The sequence below is a fragment of the Notolepis coatsorum genome (genome assembly GCF_963971535.1).
Source record: "Notolepis coatsorum genome assembly, chromosome: 6".
Taxonomy (NCBI): domain Eukaryota; kingdom Metazoa; phylum Chordata; class Actinopteri; order Aulopiformes; family Paralepididae; genus Notolepis; species Notolepis coatsorum.
Window position 1 is genome coordinate 110,339,027 of NC_140170.1, and position 13,502 is coordinate 110,352,528.

Consider the following 13,502-nt stretch of genomic DNA (forward strand, 5'->3'; position numbering starts at 1 on the left):
TCACAACACTGTCAATGTGTGTGGTCCATGTCAAGTACTCGGATATGTGGGCTCCGAGGTACTTAAAACTGTTGACTCTCAACCGGTGCCCCGTCGATGCTGAGGGGGCTGTAGTCCTTGATCGCCGACCTCCTAAAGTCCACAATCATCTCCTTTGTTTTGCTGACGTTCAGGGAGAGGCTGTTCTCCTGGCACCATCCCGCCAGGACCTTGACCTCTTCCAGGTAGGCCCTCTCGTCGTTTGCAGAGATCAGGCCCACCACTACTGTGTCGTCAGCAAATTTGATGATTGTGTACAGGGAGTAGAGGAGGGGACTCGGAACACAGCCCTATATGAAGCCATCCTGATACTATATATACTGTATATCAAGCCATCCTGATACTATACTGTATATCAAGCCATGATCCTGATACTATACTGTATAGCAAGCCATCCTGTTAATACTATACTATATCAAGCCATCCTGTTAATACTGTACTGTACTATATCAAGCCATCCTGATACTATACTGTACTATATCAAACCACCCTGTACTTCCACAAATCATGTTAAACCCAGATTCGGCTCGAACAAGGGACTAAACACATTTAGCAATTATGCCACAACAATGTGGAACGCCCTACCCACAGCCGTAAAATAATGTGAATCCCTACCCTTTCAAAACCGCTCTCAAAGAGCACCTACAGGAGGCTGCAATTCGAAACTGGCCCCGGTAAATGTATATTTGAATGTATATTTTATTTCATAATCTCCATCTCTTAAACAGTACTGTATATTTGTATGTCATGTCTGGATGTAACAGTACTGTATATGTGTTCCTAATTTATGCAAATGACATGTCGTCAGCTTGTGACTGCAACTTGCCCTGCTGGTCTCTGACAAGAACAAGTTACAAGTTGAAAAAACCCTCAGCTCAGAATCTGCACCTGGCTCGCTGATAACAAACTATCATTACACCTGGGTAAAACAGAATCCATTCTCTTCGGATCAAATAACAAACTCAGCAAGACCGACGGCTTCTCAGTTACAGTGGGTGACAATATTGTCACAAGGAAAGATGAAATTACATACCTAGGTTCCATCCTAGAGGCAAATCTTTCCTGTGACAAAATGGCATCCAAGGTAATAAAAAAAGTCAACCAACGAAATAGATTCTTGTACCGGATCTCCTCTCTGGTAAACAAGAATACCCTGAAGACTCTGGCAGGAGCACTCATTCAAGGGTACTACGACTATGCTTGCACCTCATGGTACCAAAGCACCTCAAAGGCGCTAAAAACAAGATTACAAACATCACAAAACAAACTGGTCAGACTACTACTTGACCTTACTCCTAGAACCCACCTCACCCCTGCCCACTTTGACTACCTAGGATGGCTTAGAGTAGACGACAGAGTACAGCAACTTGCAATGGGCCTGGCCTACAAGATACACTATACGACTAAGGTACCCATGTACATGTCAAAATACTTCCCAAAGGTCAGTGAATACCACGACCACAACACCAGAGGAAGCTCAGCAAATCATGTTAAACCCAGATTCGGCTCAAACAAGGGACTAAACACGTTTCGCAATTATGCCACATCAATGTGGAACGCCCTACCCAAAGCTGTAAAGGAATGTGAATCCCTACCCACATTCAAAACCGCTCTTAAAGAGCACCTACGGGAGGCTGCAATTCGAAACTGGCCACCGTAAATGTCCAACACCTAATAGACAGTCTCCTCCGTATGTATATTTCTCTCCCACCCACCCCCTCCTAATGTACAGTCTCCTCCCCACCGTATGTATATATTCTCCCCACTGTATGTATATTTCTCTCCCACCCACCCACCCCTCCTAATGTAGTCTCCTCCCCATCATATGTATATATTCTCTGTCAGGATCTATGGGTAACAGTACTGGATATTTGCATATCGTATATGTCACAAATGTAACAGTACTATATACCTGGCTGTTTGTCATGTATGTCCCTATGCCATAAATGTCATGTCATATATGTTGTGTATGTCATGTCACTATGAATTGAAAATGGGGGACCCTGATGTAAACAAGACAAACGTCTTTCTCTGGTCTGCATCCCCTTAACAATTGTGTGTATTGAGCCGTACTGTATTGTACCCATTCTGCAATCTGTTAAATAAAGTTTTCATTCATTCATCTGTATGTCATAAATGTCATGATGAATAGAAAATGGGGGATCCTGATGTAATCAAGACGAAAGTCTGCATCACCTTAACAAGTGTGTGTATTTACTTAGCCGTACTGTATTGTACCCATTCTGCAATCTGTTAATAAAGTTTTCAATCAATCAAACCCTGATGATACTATACTGTATATCAAGCCACCCTGATGAAATTATCGATTTCTTTTTTGCCAAAATATACCAATGCACTCACAAAACCTGACAAAAGAGCATTTTAGACTTTGGCTATTAGAAAATATTCTTTAGATCAAAGTAAAAAAAAAAAAAAAAAAAAAAAAAAAAAGGAAACACAACGGAACAAACCTGTCAAATCAGAGAGACTAAGATTTAACCCACTGTATTCAGACTCGGTGCATCACCTCAAGACTACCCCCCCCCCATAACAGTTCTAGTCAAGGGGGGATGGTTTGAAGGGATATATCATGGAGAAAGAAAAATTAAAAAATAAGTGGCAACCCCCCCGCCTAAGCAGTAAATGCATCCATTGGGTCAAGTTGTATGAGACAGGGAAACAGTTTCCAGAATCCCTCCCCATTAAATATTAAACAATTGATTTACCCCAACCTCACTGTAAAATACCATCCCTTCCCCCACTAATTTGGACTAAACATCGACAGACCAGGTGGTTTAATATGAAAGACCGTCCATTGGGTGTTGCACATGGGGAGTGACAAAGAGATAGGAAGCAGAACATGGTGTCCTGTGGGGACTTTTATTTGAGACATTTTCAGCCCAAACTAAGTGGGTACAAGGAAACGACAAGGCTGCAAGTCCCTGTGGCAACAGTATGAATCTCATTAATACCCACCGTAAACAGCAGGTCCAAAGACCCCTTTCACTCCCGTCAGAATTAGTAATCGTGTTTTTTCAGAAAATAAGGCCTCCAATGTTTTCGCCACATCTCGCAGATCAGTGATTCTTCAGACTGTCCCTCCATTCATTCAAGTTGGTTTTTCGTTGAGTTTGTTTCATTTTATTTTATTTTATACAGAAACACAAAAATAATGGGTTGAGTTACAAATGGGACACAGTAAAATAGTCAGTCCATATTATTGAGGTTTCATCCCAACTGCGAAACCTCAACCGTTCTGTTAAACCCCCGCCAAGTCCAGTCCATCCAGGAGGCCAGAGTGGCAGGGAGACGAGACGAGTCGCTCGCAAAACACAACTCCCAGTTTTCTCTTGTCAACACACCTGATGATTTCTCTCCCACCCTCCTTTACGCCTCTTCATCCTCCTCTTCTGACACGTGTAGTTCATCCAATACAGACAGATATGAGAAACAAGGGGGGGTGAATAAGTGCATGTCTGTCTCTTGACCCCCATCATGTCCTCCCCCTGGCCAGCCGATCGCCCCAAACTTGATTTTGTTTTTGTAAATTCATTATGAAAGCACATGGGATAGGGCGATAGCGGGGTTGTTGATAGATGAGGGGGTACAGGGAGGCGGGGCTAGAGACCTATAGACTGCAGGACTCTTCTCTCCGCCTCGTTGAGATGTCCTGAGAACATGCTGTAACACGGCTGCTGAGCGAACTGGGTCAGGAAGTTTGTCAGGTAGGCCTGGAGGAAGACAGACATATCAAGTCTCAGACACAATACGGCTATCCACGTCAAATATATACATAGTAATTACCCATCCATTAAATTTTTTTGGGGCTTTTATTTAATTTCATCATGATTTCAGCATTTTTTTTACAATACAATTTGCACATCTTAGTTACTTGAAGACTCTGGACAGTATTTCTCATTGTGGCAATAAATAAACACGATTGTTTTTGCATAAAGCAAGCATTTGTCTACTCTCATGTTGATAAGAGTATTAAAACTTGAAAAATATCTGTTTAAGGTAGATTTAGAACAGATACAAAATATGCGATTAATCAGATTAAATATTTTAATAGATTGACAGCCTTAATAAATAAACCAATGAATTAATAAAACAAAATCGATATCGGTATTTTTTACGCTCTAATATCGGCCCTAAAGATCCAGTATCGGTCTGGCTCTACATGATGTACCTGAAGGCTCTTTGCGCCGCTTGGCGACTCGTCAAGGCGTTGTGCTTTTTACCCGAGACTGCTTTTAAATTTGGTTCATCAGCAAATGCATTTGGTTTAGTTAAAGAGGCCCCTCTTTCCATCGTCCGTACCTGGAGGTCAATCTGATATATGGGGTCCTTACCTGGAGGTCAATATGATAGATGGGGTCCTTACCTGGAGGTCAATCTGATATATGGGGTCCTTATCTGGAGGTCAATCTGATATATGGGGTCCTTACCTGGAGGTCAATCTGATAGATGGGGTCCTTACCACAGGTCAATCTGATATATGGGGTCCTTACCACAGGTCAATCTGATATATGGGGTCCTTACCTGGAGGTCAATCTGATAGATGGGGTCCTTACCTGGAGGTCGATCTGATAGATGGGGTCCTTACCTGGAGGTCGATCTGATAGATGGGGTCCTTACCTGGAGGTCGATCTGATATATGGGGTCCTTCAAGGCATCTGGGTCGTCTTCCTCGTCGTCCTCGTAGTAGTCGTCCTCTACGGGAGCAGATGGTCAAACAGTCAAACAACCAGCAGTCAATGGTAAACAAAACAGAAGGATAGCACGGGAGCAGGGGGGCTGTTATCAAATCAAATCAAATGTATTTGTAAGGCCCGACAACACACGTTAATGTCCCCATGGGCCGGACACTTCTTCTTTAAACAAGTCAAGAAGAAACATCACAATAAGTCAATAACAAAACAAGAACACCATAAGGTCCAAAAAATATTAAATAAATGCAAAAAATTTAATAAATGCAACACTCCCAGACATACCCCACGCGAAGGTAAGGTAAAACTCACTAATACCTAGCAATAGGAGGGGGTTAGAGAGTTCCCATGTTTGTAGTGGGCGGAGATGGAGCAATAAATACAAGTAGTGAGCATATGCATACATGGTGACAGTAGAATCATAGTATATAAGAAAATTGTGAAGACAGAGACAGAGGTTAAAAGGTTCTCCTATGTCTGCAGAAAAGCAGACAAGGGAGCAAATAGACATCCTAACTAAACTAGACAGATTAATCTAAGGGTCAGGCCCCGACCAGGTGAAATCAGGGTAGGTTGAAGGAGAGAGAGAAAAGATGGGTCTTAAGCAGGGATTTAAAAGCTTCGACAGAGCATTTTGTGAGCGCAGAGCACGAGCGGGCGAGTATTGAGAGATGAGATCGGATAGATAAAGCTATAAGATAAATATGGCTGTTACCATATTTGTTGGAGGCGATGAGGTCAGAGAGCAGCTGCCCTGCCAGGCCTTCATCCTCCTCGTCATCCCCCCCCTCGTCTTCCTCCTCGTCCTCCCACATACCGGTAGAATCTGAGAACACCACAACAACAACAGTTGGCGATCGGCATATCAACACACTGCTCTTCTGATTCACTACATTCTGTCTAATTCACTAAGTACTGCTTCACCACATTTACCTTGACCCAGGTGTGAAAGAAGACCTTTATTGTTCAGCTTTTCCACTTCCTGATATTACTATTTGCCTCAGCTATTGTGCTTTTACTTTATAGTTCTGCTTAGATAACCTGTATTACATAACTTATGGTGCCCTTTACATCAAAGATCGCATTGTCTAACGCAGTCGGTTCGAATTAAGCTATGTACTTGGTGGGCTTATGAAAAGCTATGCAACAGGTGGGCTTATAAAAAGCTGTGTACCAGGTGAGCTTATGAAAAGCTATTTACTTGGTGGGCTTATGACAAGCTATGTACCAACCAGGTGGGCTTATGAAAAGCTATGTACCAACCAGGTGAGCTTATGAAAAGCTATTTACTTGGTGAGCTTGTGAAAAGCTATGTACCAGGTGAGCTTGTGAAAAGCTATGTACCAGGTGAGCTTGTGAAAAGCTATGTATCAGGTGAGCTTGTGAAAAGCTATGTACCAGGTGAGCTTGTGAAAAGCTATGTATCAGGTGAGCTTGTGAAAAGCTATGTACCAGGTGAGCTTATGAAAAGCTATGTACCAGGTGAGCTTATGAAAAGCTATGTACCAGGTGAGCTTGTGAAAAGCTATGTATCAGGTGAGCTTGTGAAAAGCTATGTACCAGGTAAGCTTGTGAAAAGCTATGTATCAGGTGAGCTTATGAAAAGCTATGTACCAGGTGAGCTTGTGAAAAGCTATGTACCAGGTGAGCTTGTGAAAAGCTATGTATCAGGTGAGCTTGTGAAAAACAGCACAACTATAGTAGGAATCCTGGGCCCCTTAAAGAGATTGTGATACTGGTTAAATACAATATTCTATATGATAATAGTCACCTACAATATATTGTGATACTGGTCTATAACACCACCAGATTGTTATATGAAAGCTACGTACTTGGTGAGCTTGTGAAAAGTTTCATATAACACCTATATGAAAGAGGTTGCATCTTGCCCCCACCCCTTATTATCACTACCTTTCCCTCTACTTGCTACCTACATGCATATGGCCATACCAGATATATTCATCCCTGTTACACTATAGCAATGCCCCTATTGATTCAGACAGTTGGCAGAGGCCAGCGACTGGGAACCTTAGATAACCCCCCAGGTTAGCGTCGCTCCCGACCGGAGGAACCTGGATCTACCTTGGCTCCAGTCTGCTGCGTTGGCCCGGGTGGCGTTGGCCTCCACCACAGACGACAGCTCGTTCACTATCAACTTGAAGATCTTCACTAGCAAAGGAATGTTGGTCCACCTCTCTGGATCTGTCAAAGAAATTAACATGAGAGAGGAAGAGCTTCAATGAGTATGACAGGGTAGACCACCTTCATGAACCAGACCCGCCGGTTTGTTACATAAGAGTTATTATAGGAAGGCTACAAGAGGAGACGCTCGGCACTATAGGTTTCAATAGGAGTAAAGACGTATGACCATTGACCACAATCACATGGCGGCTATTTTGCTCTTATATCATGATTGGAAAGGAATCCAAATGAGCATGATCAAAATGGCCATTGCGTGAATATGGTCAATGGCCTTAAGACCGGAAGACCTACAGCATCTCTGAGCCCATGCAGCACTTTGAATACATTGTAACCAGCTTCAAAGACTCGGCAGCACAAGCTGCTGGAGCAGGAAGGCTCACACTGGTTTGTTCCCACTGTAGCAGCATTGAGACCTGGCTCCGATGTATTCAATGCACAACTGGTCAGTGGCCACTCCCATTATTAGGCCAGATTCTGAGGGGAGCTTCCTAAGTTTCTGCCCCCTTGGTTCACTATCATTTGGTCCTCTAAGACCATCCCCAAAAATCACATGTTCACCTCTTCGATACTGGACGATGCCTTTGGCATCTGGCTTAAGAGTTGGATCTCATCATTGCAGGACCTCTATGTACTATGTAGAGAATAATTTTGCATCCTTTGAGCAACTGGTAAACACATTTGGTATATTGCATCCTTTGAGCAACTGGTAAACACATTTGGTATCCCTAGATTTTGTATAGATATCTACAACTACGAAACTTTATAGTCTCACATTCCTTCCCATTATGTCCTACTGCATCTCTGTTCGATTCTATTTTCAAGATTGGGACAAATTCAAAATAGATTATAGGTGGGATATATAACCTCCTCAATTCTAGATCATCTTAAGAACAAATGTGACTAAGAATTAAAATGAACAAATTCCAGATGGAATCTGACAGAAAATTATATGAAGAACTTATTCATCATCCATTAGTCAACGGCATGTGGTTGGACAATTCAAGATAGTACACAAGTTAGGCTGTCTAGAATTAGACCCGAGTTGGACCCTACATGCGAGAGATGCAAGCAAGCTCCTTCAAATCTATTACATATGTTCTGGACTCTTAGAGGAACCAATAGATCTGTCCAATAGTATTGCTTTATTTGGTGCTGCACCACAGGGTGAACTCCTACATCATTATAAATGTAACATGTTGGCCTATTGCACTTTATTAACCTGGTGCCTTATACTGTTCAGGTGGACAGACCCTCTCCCTCCTACACACTCCCATTGGATCAAAGATATTATGCAATGTATCAAACTAGAGAAGATACTATCTCCAAGGGTCTGTTTTGAGATTTTACACAATTTGGCAGACTTTCTTGCTGTTTGTAGAAGAAATGGAAGCAGAGAATGTAACCCCATAATATGCTTGTTTCTGTATGTGTGCGTTTCTCCTCCTCAGCAATTGTGTAAGACGACTGATTCAAATGTATTGTCATTATACAGCACAAGTACAATACACCATCCAACCAGAGTGGATAAAGAAATGCTCCAGAAATAAATAAATGCATATATGAATGCATTTTTTTCTTTTATTTATTTTTTTAAACTTGTGTAACCGAAAGATTTTAACCTGGGCCCATAGGATCCACAGGCAGCCGCACTAACCAGTTGAGCTAAACTTTGCTAAAGGGTCCGACGTTGACTGCAACTGACTAATCCATAGTTTACACTTTAAGAGCAAATTGTCGTTCAGTATTGGCATTAATAAATCAGATGTCATGCTAATATGTCATGTTCTACAGTAGGACTTACTACTATGATACCCAATAAAACAAGTCATTAGAATAATAGAAGCTTACTTTGCTGGAACGATTCATTTTGAACGTATACAGTACGCGCGTGTGTGCTTGCGCGCTTAGGCTCACTAAGACTTTCTCCACGCAATGCCGAACCTCTGCGGTTTGTTTTCGCTCGTTCTGACAGAATATGACTAGAATATGACACGCCCACTGATAATGTCACGGTTCGCAAGGAAAAAACTTAAATGTTTCGGTTCCAGCTGAGCACAGATTTTTCACATTCCGAACTAATTAATCCTGGTCTGAAAGGCCTATCAGAGAGCTGCACTGGCTTCTCGTTCCTGCACAAATCTTTTCCACCATTAACTAAAAATATACCTCTTCAATATCTGAAATACAAAAAAAATATACAAAAGTTTTACTTCTACTATTATGTACTTTGCTACTAGGTCTATACTATTATCTACTATGCCTATACTACTACGCCAATATATCTATACTACTATGCACTCTGAGTGTAGCACTCAAGTTCGACACCGTCTGACGAACAATACCACTTACCCTTAGCTGCCAGAGTTGTACCCCTCCTGCTGACCTGTTGTACAGAACTTGTAAGTCGCTTTGATAAAGGTGTCTACTAAATGACTAAATGTTAAATGTATATTTAGCTGATGCTTTTATCCAAAGCGACTTACAAGTTCTGTACAACAGGTCAGCAGGAAGGGTACAACTCTGGCAGCTAAGTAACATTGTTCGTCAAACAGTGTTGAACTTGGGTGCTAAAGTCTCGACTCGAGTGCATAGTATTATAGACATATTAGTATAGTAGGTAGTAATATAGGCAAGGAAGATTATTTAGTAACAAAGTGCAAGATAATCAAAGACAGTATGGATGTTATTTAAAAATAAAATAAAATGTATTGATTTTAGAAGTGTGTTTTTAGTCGACGGCGGAAAACAGGGCGGGTTTCAGCTGTCCTGACTGTGGGAGGAAGTTCGTTCCACCATTGGAGAGAGGACAGAGAATGCCCACTTCTCTTTGATAAACGCCCCCCCCCCCCCCCCCCCCCCCTCCTCCCAGAGCTCGGAGGGGAGTGGGTCTGAGGCAGCCAGAAGATGTAGAGCACAGGGGCCTTGAGGGTGTGTAGTTAAAGAAATTTTAACGTAATTGTAAATTTGAACACTTCACTGTCAGACAGGTCTGTAGGACATATATCAAATCAGAGGTCAGCCATCTTTATGCAACTGGTTCATTTCGTTGCAGTACCTGCAGTAATACCCTAACACTAGCAACACTCCAACAATATTATAATGTCAGCCAATATGGTCGAGTAGAGATTAGGGTTGGGAGACTAGCTGGCGTCTTACTCTTGGCAGATTTGGAGCGTGTGCGGATGCCCTCGTCGTGGTTGAAGATCTCCTCTCCCTTGACCATGATGTCCTGCAGACGCTTGTCGTTGGTGTTGAGGCCGTGCTGCAGGAGCTGACACAGAGCTACCGTGCTGCAGGAGGAGACAGTACGGGGGTGAGGTAGGGCTGTCACATTATATTCAAATTTACATAAAAACACGAGATTCAAACTTGAAGGGAGAAATTCGAATAAAGAAATAATAATAACCATTATTATTATTATTATTATTATAATAACAACTTTTAAAAGTAAGGATACCGGTAAAAAACATATTCGAAATAATTACTGGTCATGGTTATTTTTTGTCTTTCAATTTGAATATCTCTCAGGAGTCGACCAGCCCACCGGCACGACCAAGTGACGTCATTTGTTTGACGAAGTCGGACTCTGGCGGAGAATTTCCTGAACTCTCATCGAAAGAGCAGGCTTGAAACTAACGTTAAATAGTAGCTAGTTTTTATTTGGTTGATAGCCCAAGAAATAATCGAAACAGAATAATTTCAATTCGATGCTAAATAAGGTTTTACGCAGTATAATTGTACTATATTTGTATTATTATCTTCTCTGTTTTTGATCACGCTAGTGATAGAAAAACACTTCTAAAATAGTTTTTGTGTTTTGTGTTGTACAGTATACAGTATGTACAGTATGAAAACAAACGGTTAGGTCATATAGGTGAGACTGTGCTGAAAAGAATGATACCAAACATACAATGGTAAAAAAAAAGTACCAGTCATTGTTCCCCCTGGTTATCAGCCCAGTCGAATATTATACTTCTGAAGTATACGCTTCAAACGTTTAATTTTTTTTAATTATCTTTTCTCCTCCTTCTTTTTCCGATTTTCTCCCATCCCAATGTTAGTCGTTATGCCAATTCCCAATCCCCTTCCTGGTCATTGCGCACTCTACCCCCTACCGTCGGTCCGGGAGGGCGGAGACTATCACATGGTTCCTCCGATATGTGTACCCAGCCCACCGCTTCCTTTCACCTGGCAGCGCGGACTCTCACTGCTGGGAGAGTGTAACGTGTGGAGGACACTACCTCTCTTAGATCCTTCCCTTGCTGTGCAGGCGCCCCGGCCGAACTGTAGGAGTCGCCGTTTACAACGACCAGGACCCACCCTCGCCGGGTTTCCCACCCGCTAACACAGCCAATCGTGTTAGTATGGACGGTCGACCAATCCGAAGGACCACAGCTGGGTTTGATCCCACTGTCTCTGTGGTGGTAGACAGACACTTAGTTCGCTGCACTACCCGGCCGCCCTACGCTTCAAACGTTTTTGAGAAGAAAGCTGAATGGTTTTCAAGGCTGGCGTCCCTACCTGACTTTGCCCTCGTACTGTCCGTAGAAAAGGTGCTGCCTGCTCATCCACTCGGCCATGACAAACTCCAGGGCAGGCTTCCCCGTGGGGCCGGGCAGACTACAGAGGAACTCCAACAGCGGCTCCAGCTGGGAGTGCACCAGGTGGGCAAACACCATGATCAGAGACTACAGAGAGGGACCACAGGGAGAATGAGGAGGGTTGGAGAGATGGAGGGATAAAAAGCGAGAGATGGGGAGGAAAGGAGCGAGGGACAGAGGTAAAGGGAATGGGGTATGGTAGGGCAAGGGAGAGAAGGTTAGTGTACTCGAATGGTAACAGTCATAACGCTTATATTATTATAAACATACTAATGATAATAATTGAAACACTCCTGCCCTACCTGCATGACACTCAGCGTCTCGGCCTGCTGCATCTTGCTGAGGATGGCTCTGAGGATCTGGTCCAGCTGGTCCCCCAGCTCAGTGCCGGCTCTGGAGATGAGCGTGGACACCAGCCTGCCCACGAAGGCCGCTGTGAACTCCGAGGTCCTGGGATCCAGGAGCTGGCTGACCACCTGCATGACGTACCACAAACCGCTGTTGCCCTGCTCGTCCCTCCACTGGCCCACCTGCTCCAGGGCTACAGAGACGTAGGCCCGTAGACACTCGCCGCCGTTCTGGAGGAGGAGAGACAACAGCAAGAGAAAAGAGGAGAGAGATGACGGAAAGGAGAGGCTTAGACATACGAGACCCAGGCAAGTGCAAGGCTAAGCCAAAATAATTGTTTGTGTTTAGACAAAATAACCTCCAACTACTGAACTGTGTCTAAATGAAGTCATACTGGGGTTTCCAGGTGGTTTAGTCTGCTTTAGGAGTTTGAATCCCAGTTCATGCTATGCTTAATAAAAGCAAACTCATCTTCTCACAAAGAATCATGGAAGTCAAGTCAAATGTAAAGTATTGTGTGTATTCCTAATTTATCAATTTGGATTGACTTTACAACTGTAAATCCAGGGGCTGACCAAAAACAAATATTCAAAATGGACCACATTTCAAAATATGCTTTTGAAAAGGTTAAAATTGCAGACAATCTAATGAATAATCTATTCCATTATGTCCAGATGAAAAATAAGTATCTCCAACAGGTTAAAGTGTTTTGTGGGGTTCACCTGCATGATGGTGTTGTCGTCCGTGCGGAGGGTGCACTGTGCCACCACGGGAAACGCCTGGCACACTAGCATCTCCGACAGAGGGGGTTTAGTGTGGCGCACTACCGTGGTCAGGATGTCTATGGATGTCTGAGGAGACAAGAGACATTTATGAAATAAAGAGGATAGAGAGAAAGCAATGGGCCATTCAACAAGATTTACTTATGTGAAAAAGAAAAAGAAAAAAAGGTTGATCAAATACTGTGCCACGCTGTACTTCAAAACACAAAATACACATGGCAAATGTATCAAAGGATTTGAAGTAGAAATTAGTTTGATAGTGTATATTACATTTCTTTTGGGTATTTTACTTGATAAATTAGGCCTAATGAGTGGAGGGACATATAAATTATGAAGATCAGTGGTGAGGAGAGTTGGTAAGAGGTGAAGATGTGGGCAGAGGGACCAATGAACAATGTGGCGTCACAGCTGACCTCCACAGAAATGTGAAGTCTTGTCCTACTGATCATTTATAAGTGTTGTCCTACTGATCATTTACAGCAACGTGACGTCTTGTCCTACTGATCATTTACAGCCATGGGTCCAGAAGACATCAAAGTAACATCTGTAACATGTTCATACAAACGTTCCGACACAAGCCGCTCCTCGCGGCTCATTCCTCCACTAGTCACTTACAGCACACAGTCCGGAGGGGATTTTGTCGGGCGGAGCCTGCATTATGCTGACCAGGGTGGGGATGAGGCGCAGCTGCATGGGGCCCTGGCACGCCTCCACCTGGGCCAGCTCTTTAAAGATGTCCTGCGCCAGGGAGGCCACCACAGGGTCTGGGCAGAGGAGCGGAGAGAAGGGGTAAGAAAGGAAATTAGAGATGGTGCTCTGGG

General features: G+C 43.2%; 1 protein-coding gene across 2 annotated transcripts in view; it reads right to left on the reverse strand.

The window, feature by feature from the left end:
* Positions 1-2,889: 2,889 nt before the first annotated feature.
* Positions 2,890-13,502, reverse strand: part of ipo9 (importin 9) — a 66,230-nt gene continuing 55,617 nt past the window's right edge. The window contains exons 16-24 of one of the 2 annotated variants that reach the window (XM_084316412.1): positions 13,297-13,445; positions 12,622-12,750; positions 11,854-12,129; positions 11,472-11,638; positions 10,107-10,240; positions 6,831-6,950; positions 5,464-5,574; positions 4,678-4,754; positions 2,890-3,770 (exon numbers count right to left, since the gene is read on the reverse strand). In XM_084316412.1, coding sequence (XP_084172538.1) covers positions 3,660-3,770; positions 4,678-4,754; positions 5,464-5,574; positions 6,831-6,950; positions 10,107-10,240; positions 11,472-11,638; positions 11,854-12,129; positions 12,622-12,750; positions 13,297-13,445 — 1,274 coding nt within the window. In that variant the 3' untranslated portion in view covers positions 2,890-3,659. The remainder of the gene's footprint in view (positions 3,771-4,677; positions 4,755-5,463; positions 5,575-6,830; positions 6,951-10,106; positions 10,241-11,471; positions 11,639-11,853; positions 12,130-12,621; positions 12,751-13,296; positions 13,446-13,502) is intronic. The other variant, XM_084316413.1, reaches the window with a different exon arrangement.